The sequence below is a fragment of the Leucopleurus acutus genome (assembly GCF_964270905.1).
Source record: "Leucopleurus acutus genome assembly, chromosome: 7".
Classification (NCBI taxonomy): domain Eukaryota; kingdom Metazoa; phylum Chordata; class Mammalia; order Artiodactyla; family Delphinidae; genus Leucopleurus; species Leucopleurus acutus.
Genome location: NC_139150.1, coordinates 83735119 through 83752462, shown reverse-complemented (window position 1 = coordinate 83752462; position 17344 = coordinate 83735119). Strand labels below are relative to the sequence as shown.

Genomic DNA, 17344 nt, shown 5'->3' with positions numbered 1-17344 from the left:
TCTCTTTTTTAAAAATAGCCTTTTCTCATATTCTCTGCTTACTTTTGTACAAGTATCTAATTATTGTTTTAAAATAACTTTATAAGTATACTCTTTATATTAAAATTTTTGTTTATGATGTGTAGTGATTTAAAACTCTTATCATATTTGTTGATTTTTTTTTAAGGTGCTTCTGGGGTTTGAGGCTTAGAAAGACTTCTCATTCTAAGATGTAGTTTCATATAAAAATTTAACTTATTAATTTAAAATCTAAATTCACAATCTAATTAGAGTTAATTCAATGGAGAGTGACTTCAGCTGGTTTTTCTCAGTGGCTGACCAGTTGTGTCAGCTTTTCGTGAATGATCAATGTTCCTCACCAATGATAATACTAATTTTAACAAATACCTTTGGTTCTAATTCTGAACTCTCTTTCTAAAGATGCATGTATTCCTATACCCGTATCATCATTTAACTAATGTTAGATATGTAATTATCTGTCAGATTATTTCTCCAGTCACAGCCTTTTCTTTCAGAAGTCCCCAGGGTATGCTGCTATATTTCATTTTCACCTGAACCTGAGAATAATTTTAAGTTGCAAAAATGTTGTGGGCATTTAGACTGTGACTGTCTTAGTTTTATTGTTTCATTCAGGGGTGATTGACGTTTACAGTGTTAAATCTCTTAGTCAAGCCATCTTCATGACTAAAGTTTCTTCATTTTTTGAAATATGTTTTCGTATTTTAAAACATGTCTTTTTTACATGGTTTTATTCCATTTATTGGTTGGTACTATGAATATTATCCTTTCGTTCATTCTAGTTTCTGATTAATATTTGTCTAGGAAAGCAGAAAAGTCTAATTTAGTAAGGATTCTTTCAGTGTTTTGAATGGCAAGGGATATAGGAAGAAGATCCATGTGACTGCTCTAATGACTATGCTTTCATCAAAATTTTTCAAAATTTAGAAGTTAAAATAATTTTAAATGACAAAAAAAGAAAGCTCTTGAAATATTTTATCATTCTTATCTTTGCAGACTTTGCCTAAGATTCTGAGCCATATTGCCCCAGCATTTTGCATGAGCAGCTGTAGCTTCGTAGTAGAAAAATCTAAAGAATCTACAGCACGTGTTGTAGTTTGGAGAGAGATAGGAGTACAAAGAAGCTATACCATGGAGAGTACTTTGTGTGGCTGTGATCAGGGAAAATATAAGGTAAAACATCTCAGGACTTCCAGCCATAAAAATCTTTCAAGTCTTCCATATATGCTCTAGTAGTTTTCAAGTATGTATTAAATGATATGTTTGTTATACTGAGCTAAATGTAACTTGCAATAATGGAATTGAATTATATGCGATCTTAAGAACAGTTTTTTGTTTTGTTTTTTCTTAACTTCTCTGAACTAAATAGCTTGCTTTGGATCCTTATGAAATCTTGGTTGAGTCTATTTACAGTCATTAAGAAAGCATGCTGTAATACACATTTAAATAACGGTTAGTAATTTTTAATGAGCTGTGCAAGTAGTACATCATTAATAAAATGTTCTATCATTTTAATTTATTAGATGTAAATATATATTTATGCATTTAGAAATAAACACATTACACTAAGTTCTTTTAATTTAGACTGTGTGTGTGTGTGACTTTTAAATGCATATTCCTTCACTAATTTTTTTTTTCTTTACTAAGACTCCTCTTCTCCTCCTCCTATGGTACCATAGCCTTTTATGGGAAACAATGAGTTCAGACTTTACTTTTGAAATTTAAGAGTAATTAAATGTTAGGTGACTTTGAATTTTTTAATTTTAAAGTTTGAGAACTTAAAAAAAATTTTTTTTATTGGAATGTAGTTGATTTACAATGTTTTGTTAGTTTCAGGCGTACAGCAAAGTGAATCAGTTATACATATACATATATCAACTCTTTTTTAGATTCTTTTCCCATATAGGTCATTATAGAGTACTGTGTAGAGTTCCCTGTGCTATACAGTAGTTCCTTATTAGTTAATCTATTTTATATATAGTAGTGTGTATATGTCAATCCCAATCTCCCAATTTATCCCTCCTCGCGTTTCCCTGCTGGTAACCATAAGATTGTTTTCTACATCTGTGACTCCATTTCTGTTTTGTAGATAAGTTCATTTGTACCATTATTTTAGATTCCACATATAAGTGATATCATACAATATTTATTCTTCTCAGTCTGACTTACTTCACTCAGTATGACAATCTCTAGGTCCATCCACGTTGCTACACATGGTATTATTTTGTTCTTTTTTATTGCTGAGTAATATTCCATTGTATGTATGTACCACAAAAGATTGAGAACTTAAAAGGCGATGAATTGGACCTTAGGTAAGCAACTGTAAACCCGGATATTTATTTTTCTTGCCTTGGCCACAAAAAGCTTTTCAGGTGTCATGCTAATTATTCCACTCATTCTGTTTTGTTGTGTTTTGTTTTTTTTGACATGGACAAGAGGAATCTGAATCTCATAGTGATTTTCATATATGTCACATAAAAGTGATTATAACTTTATGTTTAGAAAGAGTTAAAAATCTTCCAATTGGTTAGTATTAAAAATGTAAACATATTATGATTGATGCCAAAATGTTCAAGTGGAGAGCTTAAATGATTTTTCCAGTCTGTAACAAACTGGAAGAAAATTGTATAGATTTTGCAACTGGCCTTCAAACTTTGGGGGCCTAGATGGGTAGAACTTAGTGAAATTTTAGTTCTTTCTGTAAAGTGACTCTTCCCTAAGATTTAGGTTGACCACAGTATACTATTCTTCCAAAATGTGCTATATTTTGAAATCTCTTCAAATATTGTAAAACAGTGTCTTTTAGACTACCAAAGGCGCGATTGTGGTAAGAGAGGAGCATGAGCACTCCAGCCCACAGACCCTGCCTCCTAATCATTGCTTTAGTGGACTGTAAGTGTGTGGGATGGAGAAAAGCTTGACAGTCATTTTTGTAAAGGACCATAGGTAGTTCCTATGATTTAGGGAAATAGACTATAAATTATCTGTTCTTAAAGAGATGCAGTCCGGCTGGAGAAGGTAAATTAAAGTATCCGTGTCTGTGAAACTAGTCTCTGGGAGTAGGGAGAGAAGAAGTCAGGGAAGCTGAGACTTGCATGCCCCTTGAAATCATCTGTTGCATAATAATAGTAGCACTTTCTTACTATATTTGGATTCTACTGATAGACTTTCATTGGATTTTTTTAAATGTTCTTTTTGTGTTTTGATAAATTTATTTAGTCATTGAAAAAACTACGTTTTAAAAATTGCTAAAATATATTTTGAAACGTAAAACATTAGACGAGTTTTCTAAAAATTATTTATAAAATTTTAAAAATAAAATAGATACCTAACATATAGTCATTTCTCTTTTATACGATTTACATTGACATATATATATACTTTACGTGATTTCCATTGATAGAGTTACACTGATTTAAAACTCCTATGGAGAGAAGTATGTCTTACTACTAATAATAAGCTAAGTTTTTTACATCTAAAATTCAGTGCTTTGATCATAACATGTACTTTTCTAAAGTTTTTTAAAATTAATATTATTTATTTATTTTTGGCTGCGTTGGGTCTTCGTTGCTGCACCCGGGCTTTCTCTAGCTGCGGCGAGTGGGGGCTACTCTTCATAGCGGTGCACGGGCTTCTCATTGCGGTGGCTTCTCTTGCTGTGGAACACGAGCTGTAGGCCTGTGGGCTTCAGTAGTTGTGGCATGGGGGCTTCAGTAGTTGTGGCGCACGGGCTTAGTTGCTCCACGGCATGTGGGGTCCTCCCGGACCAGGGCTCGAACCCGTGTCCCCTGCGTTGACAGGTGGATTCTTAACCACTGCACCACCAGGGAAGTCCCAATAAACTTTTTAAAGAGCAGTTTTATATTCACAGAAAAATTGAGTGGAAACTACAGAATTCCCATATACCCCCATCCTCCCCCCTACACATAACGTATACTTTTCAAACTTGTTAATATTAGCTAATAAGTTGTGTAAGTCTAATAATATTTTAAGAAACAAACCTCTTCACCCTCAAGAATGTTCTTACATCAAATATTCTTTATTTTTATTTTTGATGAGCTAATTCAGAAATAGGCATAGCCTTTCTAAAGCTTTTAGATTAAGAAGACAAATGCATTTTCTAAGTCAGTTAGGTCACATTTCTTAGAATATTTGGAGATGGCCAAACTATTTAAACAATCAGTCAATCATTATTATGAAGGCATGTGTTATGTAGAGTAAATAACAGTTTTTATAATTTATCTCTTCAGTTACTGTGTGCTTTTAGTCTGGTCATTGAAAGTCTAGTCTGCTCTCATCTACGCCTGCAACCTTTGTTGGTGTAAGGATTGCATTTATTTTAGAGATTCATTTTTATCTGAGAATTAAATGATAAGCAACGTCTTGATTTACAGTCCATTTTTATCCTTTTATTTGGTAATGTTTAACTTTTGGTAAACTGTATATATTGTTTATTGAGAAACTATTGGTTAAAACAGGGTTGTGGTAAAATTTTGTTTTTGCATTAGTAGACCAACCTTGAAACGGGCGTTCTTAACTGACATGGAACATAAGAACTTATTTTACTGCTGCCTCATTAGCTTAGATTCGTCTGATTATTTTTTGACATAGTTACCTTCCTTTTGTTTGTTTTTTACTCAGCAATTTCTTTTTATCATTCAGGAAAAGTATGTATAAAGTAATGTTCAAGTATACAAATTGGAGCCTTGATGGTAGCACTATAATATTTCAACATCGGCATACAAGTAGTAGATTACAAGAAGTACTAGCAAGATCTTGTAAAAATATAATTTCACTCATGAGCTCCAAGAATAACTTAACCACAAGATGTTTATCTGTTTTTTCCTCCCCAGTGTGTTGGTGAAAATAGTTTGCACGCAGTGAATGAGCATAGACATTTTAGAAATGGTTTTTTAAGACAGTTTCCTTTGTGACTTAAAATAATCTTATGTTATTAAGACACTGAGCTTATGAGTCCTAGGTTCATACAAAGTGCCAGCCTTTTATTTTATTAATATAGTTACAAATTCCTTTTATGTAATTTAAATGAGATATAGCCAGAGGATAGCAAATGTCCTGGTTACATGTTTATTATTTCTTTATTTTTAGGGTTTACAGATTGGTACTCGAGAATTGGAAGAGATGGGAGCAAAATTTTGTGTTGGTCTATTGCGTTTGAAAAGACTGACATCCCCACTGGAATATAATCTGCCTTCTAGCCTGCTTGACTTTGAAAATGACTTGATTGAATCGAGCTGCAAAGTAACTAGGTAAGACATACTTGTCTTATTCTTTTGTTATATGGTAGTATATTGTTGAACTTCATTAAATTAGTTATGCAGAGGAAAGGCACAGAGATTTTGACAGCCAGGAGCATTTTTAGAATTAATATACATAAGTCTTGCTTCTTTTAACATTGGTATTTGGATAAAATTTTAATGAAATATCCTTATATTTGGAATGCTGTTTTAGTGATCTTAATGATTTACTTTTAACTTAAAAATAAGCAGTGTGGAAAACAGTTACTTATATCAGATAGTATGTAAATTAAGAAGGCTTGGAGCCAAGATTCATAGTTCAAAAGAAATTTTATTTTGTTGATAATCTACAAATATCAGATGGCTTTCCAGTCACCTTCTGGTTACATCTACTAGAAACAGCTAATTTAATATCCCTCTGAAAATATAACTACATCTGCCAAGTAGTATCCTTCTGAGTAGGTAAACTTTTGCTCCTAAAATTCAGTGTATGTAAAATTTGATCAGTTATTGGCTCAGAGATAATTTAGTATCACAATTCTTAATCATAGTAGCAGCGTTTAGTATTTTATAGTTTCATACATATGGGTAGGAATAGTCCCATTTTATAGAACCTACCTGATTTTTATTGTTGGACATTGACATCAGATTTGTTAATTTATTGCCAAGCTATGTTACATATATATATCAATTTAGTAGTTTTAAGTGTAGTAAAACATTAATTAGAACTCGATTCTTATATAATGTGATAATTGAGGCAGTGATCCTCTGCATTCTCTATATTTCAAAACACGTGCTAAACGATAATGGAAATAAATATATTTATTTATAATAAGTATAAATAAAGTTGTTCTCATTGATGTTTAGAAGCCTACTTTCAAGTTATTTCATGTATTCTTCCCCCGCCCCATCTTTTTGAGGTAAAATTCACAAATAAAACTGTAAGATATTTAAAGTGTACACTGTGATGATTTGGTATATGTATACATTGTGAAAGGATTTACCCCATTGAGTTATTCACATACCCATCCATCACATCACATGTTTACCTTTGTGTCTGTGTGTGAGGGAATATTTTTCAGTTTTGCTCTCCTAGCAAATTTCAATTATACAATCTAGTGTTATCTAGTATAACCATGTTATACATTACTTCCTCAGACCTTATTCATCTCAACACCTGAAAGTTTGTATCACTCTTACTAACCTCTCCCTATTGCGTCCTCTGTCTGCCCCATATCCCCTGGCAACCACTTTCCTACTCTGTTTCTGAGTTGTTCCAATTCTTTTTTTTATTTTTTTAACATTTCATGTGTAAGTGACACCATGCAGTATTTGTCTTTGTCTGGCTTATTTCACTTAGCATAATGCCCTCCAGTTTCATCCATGCTGTAGCAAATGAAAGGATTTCCTTTTTTTTTTTAAGGCTGAATATTCCATTGTATATCTATATACCACATTTTCTTTATCCATTCATCCATCAATGGACAGTTAGATTGTTTTCATACTTTGACTATGTGAATAATACTGCTTTGAACATAAGAGTAGAGTGTCTTAACAGTTTTCAGGGTACAGATCTTCCACCTTCTTGGTTAATTTATTCCTAACTATTATTTTTGATGCTATAGTAAGTTTGTTTTCTTGATTTCTGTTTCTGATGTTTCATTGTTAGTGTATAGAAATGCAGCTGGTTTTTGTATATTGATTTTGTATCCTGCAGCTTTACTGAAATCATTTATTACTTCTAACATTGTGCTGTTTTTAGGGATTCTATATGATATCTTGTCTACTGCAAATAGAGAAAATTTACTTTTTCCTTGCTGATTTGGGTGCATTTTATTTCTGTTTCTTGCCTAATTGCTCAAGCCAGTACTGTGTTGAATAAGAGTGGTGAGAGTGGGCATCCTTGTTTTGTTCCTTATCTTAGAGGAAAAGCTTTTGGTATTTCATCGTTGAGTATGACATTAGCTGTGGGCTTGTCATATATTGCCTTTATTACGCTGGTTTGCTGAGTTTTATCATGAATGGATGGTGAATTTTGTCAAATGCTTTTCTGCATCTATTGAGATGATTATATGATTTTTGTCCTTCATTTTGTTAATGTGGTGTATCACATTGATTGATTTGCATATGTTGAACCATCCTTGCATCTCAGGGTGCAAGGTGATCATGGTTTAGGTATGATTCTTTTAATGTATTGTCGAATATGATTTCCTAATACATTTTATTGAGGATTTTTGCATCTAAGTTCATCAGGGATATTGGCCAATAGTTTTCTTGTTTTTAAAATTTCTTCTCTGACTTTGGTATCAGGGTAATGCTGACCTTGTAAAATGAATTTGGAGTTGTTCCCTCCTCTTTTAATTTGGGAAGAGTTTGAAAATAATTGCTATTATTTCTTGCTTAAATGTTTGGTAAAATTCATCATTGAAGCCGTCTAGTCTTGGGGTTATCTTGGAAGGTTTTTGAGTATTGATTCAGTTTCCTCACAGGTAATTGGTCTGTTCGGATTTTCTGTTAATTTCTTCATGATTCAGTCTTGGTAGCTTGTATGTTTCTAGGAATTTTTTCCATTTCTTCTAGGTTGTCCAGTTTGTTAGTGTATATTTGTTCATAGTGGTCTCTTATGATCCTTTGTATTTTTGAGGTATCTGATGTGATGTCTCCTGTTTCATTTATAATTTCTCTCTCTTTTTTTTTTTGGAAGGTCTCACTGTTTGTCTATTCTATCTTTAAAAAAAAATTAGCTCTTAATTTTATTGATCTTTTTTTTCTTTTTAGTCTCTATTTCATTTATGTCTGTTTGATCTTTGTTATTTTCTACCTTCTGCTAACTCTAGGCTTAGTTTGTTCTTATTTTCCTAGTTCCTTGAGGTGTAAAATTAGGTTGTTTATTTGAGATCTTGCTTTTTTCAGGCATTTATTGTTATAAACTTCCCTCTTAGAAAACTGCTTTTGCTGCATCTCATCAGTTTTGGTATGTTGTGTTTCCATTTTTAGTTCTCTCAAAATATTTGATTTCTCTTTCACTCATTGGTTGTTCGGGAACATGTTGTGTAATCTCCATGTACTTGTGAATTTTCCAGTTTTCCTAATTGATTTCTAGTTTTCTTTTCTTTCTTTCTTTCTTTTTTTTTGCCACACCACACGGCTTGTGGAATCTTAGTTCCCTGACCAGGGATTGAACCCAGGCCCTCAGCAGTGAGGGCACAGAGTCCTAATCACTGGACCACCAGGGAATTCCCAATCGATTTCTAGTTTTATATTGTGGTTGGGCTTAATATGATTTCAGTCTTCTTAACTTTATTAAGACTTGTTTGTAGCCTAAGATATGATTTACCCTGGATAATGTTCCATGTGTGTTTATGTATTCTTTTGCTGTTGGATAGAATGTTCTATATATCTGTTAGGTCCGTCTGGTCTAATGTGTAGTTTAATTCCAGTGGCTTTTTTTAGCCTGATTTTCTGTCTTGGATGATCTATCCATTGTTGAAAGTGGGTGTTTGAAGTTCATTGCTATTCTTATATTGCTGTCTGTTCCCTCCTTCAGATCTGTTAATATTTGCTTTATATATTTAGGTGCTCCTATGTTGGGTGCATAAATATTTACAATTGTTATATCCTCCTGATGAATTGATCCTTTTATTATTATTATTTTTAAAATTTATTTATTTGTTTATTTATTTTTGGCTGCATTGGGTCTTCGTTGTTGCATGCGGGCTTCCTTTCTAGTTGTGGCGAGCAGGGGCTACTCTTCGTATAGTGCACTGGCTTCTTATTGCGGTGGCTTCTCTTTGTTGTGGAGCATGGGCTCTAGGCACGCGGGCTTCCGTAGTTGTGGCACATGGGCTCAGTAGTTGTGGCTCGCAGGCTCTAGAGCACAGACTCAGTAGTTGTGGTGCATGGGCTTAGTGGCTCCGTGGCATGTGGGGTCTTCCCGGACCAGGGCTCAAACCTGTGTCCCCTGCGTTGGCAGGCGGATTCTGAACCACTGTGCCACCAGGGAAGTCCAATCCTTTTATTATTATGTAATGACCTTATTATTTTCTCTTGTTGGTCTTTGGCTTAAAGTCTTTTATTTCTGGTATAAGTATAGCTACTCCTGCTTTCTTCTGGTTTCTATTTGCATTGAATTTATTTTTTCATCACTTCATTTTCAGTTGATGTGTGTCCTTAAAACTGAGAAACTGAGGTGTGTTTTGTAGGCAACATATAGTTGGGTCTCTTTTATTATTTATTCAGCCACTCTGTTTTTTGATTGGAGAATTTAGTCCATTTACATTTAAAGTAATTATTGATAGGTGTGGACCTACTGTTGTCATTTTAATTGTTTTCTGGTTATTTTGTAATTCCTTTGTTTCTTTCTTCCTCTCTTGCGCTCTTCCTTTGTGATTTGATAATTTTCTGTACAGTAAGTCCCCTACACACGAACCTTAAAGTTGCAAACTTTCAAAGATGGAAACGTGTGTTCACATGTCCAATCATGTAAGTTAGTTCATGTGTCTGGTGTACATTGTCATCTGCGTGCATCCTTTACAAGTGGTTGTGCTTTTGTGTTCTTTACTGTATAGTACTGTATAGAGTACAGTAGTACAGTATCTTTATTTCAAGCTAGATCTGCAAGGGAACGACTTCATTGAACTCCTTGCTGTGCAACATGAGGAGCTTACTAATGAAGACCTGATGGAATTGGAGACCCAGAGAAAGGATGAAGAGAGACAAGAAGAAGAAGTAACTGAAGAACCAAAGAGATTCACAACACAGGAAATGGCAAGGGGATTTTCTTTATTTGAGGAGGCACTGTTAGTTTTGAGGCACAGGAGCCGAATGTAGAATAGTACACGAAGTTTGCAGCAGCCGTTCAGAATGCAATCCAGTGCTGCTGTGTCATCTATGATGAGAAAAAAAGAGCTACTACCCAGACATCCCTGGATCATTTTTTCAGGAGGGTAGATAGAATTGAATCCAGCAAGGAACCAGAACCTATGTCATCAGCGTCAGGCATGAGTGAAGTTGCAGCTTGCCCTCCGTCTCCCATTGCTGATGATCCTTCAGTTCTATAATCTCTCATCTCTCCTCTCCCTCCTCCAGTCAGTAACTCTTCTTGCCTGTTCACTCGATGCCAGCCCCTGTATGCCAGCTGTTTTACTGTACTACTGTACTTTTCAAGGTACTGTACTGTAAGGTTAAAAATATTTTATTTTTTGTGTTTGTTTGTTTTTTATGTATTATTTGTGTGAAAAATATTATAAACCTATTACAGTACAGTACAATATAGCTGATTGTGCTAGTTAGATACTAGGCTAATTTTGTTGGACTTACAAACGTGCTCTCAGAATGGAACTTGTTTGTATGTAGGGGACTTACGATAGTGGTATGCTTTGAATTTTTTATCTTTTGTGTATCTACTATAGGTTTTGGCAGTGCATTGAGGCTTACATAAAACATTTTTTTTTCTTTTTTGCCAAGGCCACCACCCTTACGTAAAACATTTTAAATATAAACAGTCTGTTTTAATCTGATAATTACTTAACTTTAAATGCATACCAAAACTTCCCCTTCCTTCACATTTTGTTTAATGTTATAATTTGTATCTTTTCACATTGTATATCCATTAACAAATTATTGTAATTACATTTATTTTTAATACTTTTGTCTTTTAACCTGCAAACTAGATTTATAAGTGATGTACCCATCACCATTGCAATATTAGAATATTTTTAATTTAACTATATATTTACCTTTACCTGTGAGTTTTATACTTTCATGTTTTCCTGTTACTAATTAGTATCCTTTTGTTTCAGCTTGAAGAACTCCCTTTAGCATTTCTTTTAAGACTGGTCTAGTGTTGATGAACTCCTTCATCATTTGTTTATCTGGAAAACTTATATCTCTTTTTCAGTTCTGAAGGACAACTTTGCCAGGTAGAGTATTCTTGATTGGCAAGTTTTTCCTTTCAGAACTCTGAGTATATCATCTTACTTCCTTCTAGCCTGCAAGGTTTCTGCTGAAAAATCTGTTTATATGGTCTTATCTGGGTTCCTGTGTATGTAATGAGTTTCTTTTTCTCTTGCTACTTTGAAGATTCTCCTTGTCTTTAACTTTTGATGATTTAATTATAATGTGTTTTGGTGTGGGTCCTTTTGGATTTATCTGTTTTAGTACTTTCTAGGCTTCCTAGATCCAGCTGTCTGATGTCTCTTTCTTTTCCCAAGTTAGGGAAGTTTACAGCCATTAATTCTTGAATAACCTTTCTGCCTCCTTTTCTCTGCTCTCTTTCTGGAACCCCTATAATGCATATCTTAAGCTATTTTCACTCTTTCATTATTTCTGTTTGCACCTTTGTTTGAAAAAATTCCACTGCTGTTTTCAGGTTTGCTGATGCTTTCTTCCACTTGATCTAGTCTGCTGTTGAAACCGTCGTATTGCATTTTTCAGTGCAGTTATTGTAGTCTTCAGCTCTTTCATTTCTGTTTGGGAATTTTTAATATTTTCTATCTCTTCTTTGAAGTTCTTACTTTGTTCACGCATTACTCTCCTAACTTTGGTGTGCATCTTTATGACCATTATTTTGAACTCTGTATCAGGTAAATCACTTACCTTTATTTCATTAAGATCTGCTTCTGGATATTTTTATTGTTCTTTGTTTGGAACATATTCCCCTAATTCTTCATTTTTATTGACTCTGTTCATTTCTGCACATTAGTTAGAACAGCCACCTCTCCCAGCCTGACAGAATGGTCTCATGGCATGAGCTCTTCGTTGTGTTTCATACCTTTTGTTATTCCCCAAAAGATAGTGTTCTGAAAGAAGCTGACAGTATAATAGAAAAAGCACAATTTACATTTGTGAAGGGGCATGATGGTAATTATAAAAAATACAGAAAATACATAAATGTATTTAAAAAAACAAAATTTAAAAATTGCCCAGACATATTGAGAAAAAAGTTACTGAGTAAATAATTTAAAATCACCTGGATTTATGTGCAATAAATTTCTTAAATTAGTAAGTTTTAAGCTAGGGCTTGAAAGATAGTAAATGAGGCTTGGTAAAGAAATAGGAGCTAACATGAAGAAAACAAAGTTGGCAATAAGAAGTAGACTAATTTAGGTAAGGTGGAAAGGATTGCTTGGAGCTTAGAAAAGCTAATGTTGAAGAAGGCATTACGGGAGCAAGGTGTTCAATTTCATGGGAAGGTTAGTGTGGATTTTATAGAAGAGAAGTAGTAACTGTATATGTTCTTAAGCAAGGAATGATAACTGATATATCCTATGCAGGATGTATTAAAATTGAAAATGTTTAGAAGCTTATGCTAGTGTAATACTTCTGTATTGTAAGCACCAGGTATTATGGTAAGTTGAGGGAAAATGTGACTGCAAGAGTTTTCTGGAGTTGTTCTTTGAGGTTGATACTTCTAATGTATACTACTGGTGTCCAGTTATTCAAAGTACTGCTTCTTGAATGTAGATTTCTGTTATTCTTATTTTCTTTTGTTTTAGTTGGTTTCTAATATGGGTAGAGTGAATAAGGAGGAATGAGAGAGGTTCTGATTGTTGGCTGAAGATGAAACTAGCTAGCTCCAAAGTTTCCGATGGAATTATCGGTATATACTTATTGCTTTTAAGACTGCTCCCCCACCACCAAGACTGACAAAGCTCTTTTCCTCATAGCTACTGTCATTTATGATTTTAAAATCTTATTTAAAAATGCTTGCTTACTCATTTGGCTGTCCTTTTTATTGCTTCTTGGAAACTTTTCAAGAATCATTGTAAATTCTTGTCATTATTTGCATTATTGGTAAAATGGGTGGGAGGGAAGTTGTACATATTTCTTACCTTTTCCTCTTTCTCCTAGCTTTTGATAATCATCCTTTAGTTTTGCTGTGCATTGGCAATCACTGATAACAATTACCTTGGAAATAAAAGCTATAGTAAATGTAACACAGATCAGTTGGGTTTATTTGTTGAGGCCAAAAACGGGGGTTGTGGTGTGCAAAAACTTTCCTTTGAGTGTTTCTTCTCTATCTTCTTCGCTTTTTCTCCTCTTTCAACTTTTCTTTTCCCCCTACACACTTTCCATAAGTGATATTCATTCCAGTGATTTTAAATTACATCTGTGTCTTGATAACTCCAAAATACATATAATCTTCCAGACCTCTCTTCTGAGCTCTAGACTTACGTATCCAGCTTCCGACTTGATTTTGTACACTTGGACACAAAATTAACTTGTCTAAAACTCAACTCATGACTTCTGTTCCCCTACCTCTCCCCAAACAAACCCATTCATCTGTATCCACCTCCCTCTACCCAATTGCTCTTGTAAGAAATCTTATTCTTGGCATCTCCTCCTCTCTCCCTTACCCTTAATCCAATCCACCACCTGGGGCTTTTTGATTTCACCTCCAAAATATTTCTCAGGTCTTTCTATTTCTCTCCACCACTTCTGCCATTACACCGGTCCAGGCTGCCATCATCTCTTGCCTGCTCTACTCAAATAGCCTCTGACTGGTCTTTCCTCACTTTTTTGTATCCTCCAGTTTCTTTGTACGAAGTGGTCACTGTCCTGTTTAAAGTCCTTCAGTTATTTTCCACATATATGGCCTATATCCATTATCAGAGTCTCTGAGGTCCAGAATGAGCCATCTATACCTTTCTTTCCCCCTTTAGCTTCTTCTGCTCTCTCTGTATTCTTACCATTCCAACCGCACTGACCATTTTTTAGTTTTTATGACAGTGCTCCTAAACTAGCAAAGGTCTAGTTTTTATTTTCCAATTTGTTATGGATTGATAATTGACTAAAATACAGTAAGAATGAAGTACTATACAAATGGAAGAGGGCACCCCAAGGAATGCAAATATAAGCTCCAATTTCCTGTTATTAGAGTCACCAGACACATAATTTTATGTAAAATTGTTGTAAAAGTTTCTGAACACTTCATTTTAATTCCTAGGCTTTTGTTGCCATGGACCAATAACAAAGAATTTGTGGACCATACCTTGAGTAGTGCTATTCTAGAACATGAAAATCTTTTTATCATCCCAGTGTCTTTGCATTTGCTTTTTCCTGTACCAAAATGTCTGTGCCTCCACTTGTTTAAGGTTTTATCCTTATCCTCAGTGCTATTCAGTTTCAGTGCATTGTGTTTAGGAGTGGTATATTAAAAAGAATATACCTTGGTTGACAATATGTACTTTTAATTTGAGGACTCTTCAATTTTGAAAAAATCTCAACCCTTTTTTTTTTTTTTTTGAAAATTGCTTCTTTGACAATTCCTTTATTCTTTTCTCCCAGAATTCCTACACTGGAGCTTCTCTGTCTGTTCTCCACACATGTCTCTTAACAACTTTTTCACATTTTCTATCTCTACTTCAGTCTAGGTAAATTATTCAGTAGCATTTTATAATTCACTAAACTTAGTTGTTTCTGGTCTAAAGTTTATCTCATGGGAGTATTTTATTTTAAAGATTATATGTTTCACGTCTAATTGGTTCTTTTTTGTTTCTGCATTTTTAAATTTCATGATTCCTTGTTTATTCTTATGGCTACTATTCTTCCCTTCTTTGGAGACCCTAAACACTTTCTTAGTCATTTGTAGATCATGCCATTATTTTTGTGTTGGTAAGCTCATCACAGTTTCTCAAGAGTTTTGTAACTTGCAAGCTCATATTAAATGAGAGCTTCCCCCAAACCCCCAGCTCTTTCAAGTCTCTGCCCTTAATGATTTTGTGTTGCTTCTACCTGGCCCGCTCTAGGCTCCAGTCCAAGCTTATATTAGCTTACGCTAGCATTTTATTAGTCTTGTATTTCCTAGTTCCCATCCTTCAACGATACTGGGGATTTTGCTGGACAAGTGACTGTGTTCATGAGGGTTCTGACTTTGCTGCTTTGTCTCCTTTTTTCTGACTTAATAATTGCAACTTTATAAAATCTTAGCCTTAGGCAGAAGTCTCAGCCTTATATTTTCAGCCTCCTTTCTAAAGTGGGAAGCCTCACTCCAGCTGCTTGATTGCCATGAGTCTGGGTTTAATTCCCTGGCTCTAGGACATTTAAGCCTCCCTGTTATTTTGAAGGAGCTACTGCTGCCTGCTCTTGGACCTGGAATTCAGGAGACCCATGACCTATTTTTGTGCCTCTATGCTTTTTCTGGTCCAAGGAGATGTTTATCTTGTTTCTGTATGCATCTGTGTCTTCTTTGTTTTCCTGTTTTATATTTTATCTATCATTGCTCTGTGGTTAGAGCAAGGATAATAAGGATCTCAAAGCATGTACTTGTCTAAACCAGCTTCTGAGAGAAGTCTGTCAGTCACACCTACCTAGCTAACTCCTAGTTAACCTCAGGGACCATATTTATGCCTTTCAACCCTGTCTAATGGTGCCTTGCATAGTGCCAGTCACATATTGAGTTGAGGAAGTGGTAGGTTGCTACGTAAGATTTTCAGATTCAATTGGGTTGGATTGCTTGTTGGTTGGGGGAAGGGTCTTACAGTACCCTAAATATCAGTGTAAGGATGTTAGACTTTATCCTTTAGGCAGTAGGCAGTTTGGAAGCCACTAGGTGGAGTATGCTAATTGGTAGTTTTTGCCTGAAAGTAGTGTAAAGATTTGATTGAAGCTGGGAATGTAGAGGCAAGAAAACCCTTGAGGAAACTGTTTGGAATCATTCATGTTTGAGAGGACGATGAGAGCTCAAATAAGGAGGTAACTGGCAGTGACTGTTTGAGGAGACAGTATCAGGCGGCAGTGGAGAGGTCTTGATGATTGAATATGGAATCAGTAGCAGGTGAAGCCACATTTCCATATTGGAGTGAAAAAGGCAAATTATGGTGTTAGAGATGGAACCAGGAAACCACTTACTTTTACTAAGATTACCTTCCTGTCCTTTTCTCTTTATTGTCTGTACTCTTCTTTTGTATCCTTTCTTTGTCCTTGGTAACTTTCTGTTTCCTGGTCTTAACGTGAACCTGAGGTATCATCTGAATGAATATAAGTTCTTCCCATTTTTTTTTAGTGAGTTGACCCTTAAAAACTTTTGAACCCATCTTCCCCTGTCAAATTTATGCTTTTGTTTCTGTGTACAATGTGGATGGTTTTATTCCACATAGTAGCCCTCAATTTAATTTTGTCTTCCTCAGGTTTAACTGTTTCTCAAGGTAGAATATCTATTTGTTGTGAACTAATTTATTTTCTATAGGCAATTTATATCAAGTAAGCTTGGAATAATTGCAGCGGCAAGAATAGTAAACATTAAATGCCTTTGTCAAGGTAATCAGTGACTCATTTATAAATGACAAATAATTAGTCTTCACAACACCATAAACCCGAAGGTATTTGGCACATAGCATTTGAGTTTGTTTAAATAAACTTAAGAAAAAGGTAAGAGACTTATTCAAAGTGAATCTTTGATAATTATGAAAAATAATTTCCCAGTTGTTCCATTTAGTATATATACCATTGCTTCATTTAATAGAAGATACTTTAGTTTTAGAAACAATAATTGGAATCTAAAAATCAATTAGTTGAACAAAGCTTAAAAACACTGATCTGTAAAATTATTTTACTTGGAATGCTTAAAACTTCTGAATATAAGACCTTATATTAAAAAGCAGACAGATTCTTTAACCATGTTGGTATTACATGTATATAAGCTATAACTAGCTTTCTTTTCATTTAGTGTTTGTTTTTAACCTTCTGTCTCTTTATATGTAAATATATTGTAAGCAGAATATAGTTGTTTTTGTAAAATTTTAGTCCGACAGTTAGTTATCTTTTAATTGGAACATTAGTTCATTTACATTTACTGTAATTATTGACATATTTAGATTTAAATCTACCTGCTTATTATTTGCTTTGTTTGTTCCACTTGCCCTGTGTTTTTGAAAAGATTTCTTTTTGATTTATTTAAACTAAACTTTTTACATTTATATTATATAAAATATATTCATATTTATATTCAAACTCAATATAAATGTGAATTGTTATCTCTTGGGACAATATAGGATCCTTCATATGTTAACTCCATTTAACCCCCTCTCAATATATGTACTGCTGTTGTCAGATAGAGTATACTATGA

The 17344-nt window shown here is 34.2% G+C and overlaps 1 protein-coding gene across 1 annotated transcript in view; it reads left to right on the top strand.

Moving 5' to 3' along the window:
* Positions 1 to 17344, top strand: part of AGTPBP1 (ATP/GTP binding carboxypeptidase 1) — a 170597-nt gene that overhangs the window by 142508 nt on the left and 10745 nt on the right. Inside the window, exons 24-25 of the mRNA XM_082843606.1 lie at positions 1015 to 1191; positions 5128 to 5288. Of these exons, the coding sequence (XP_082699732.1) occupies positions 1015 to 1191; positions 5128 to 5288 (338 nt within the window). The remainder of the gene's footprint in view (positions 1 to 1014; positions 1192 to 5127; positions 5289 to 17344) is intronic.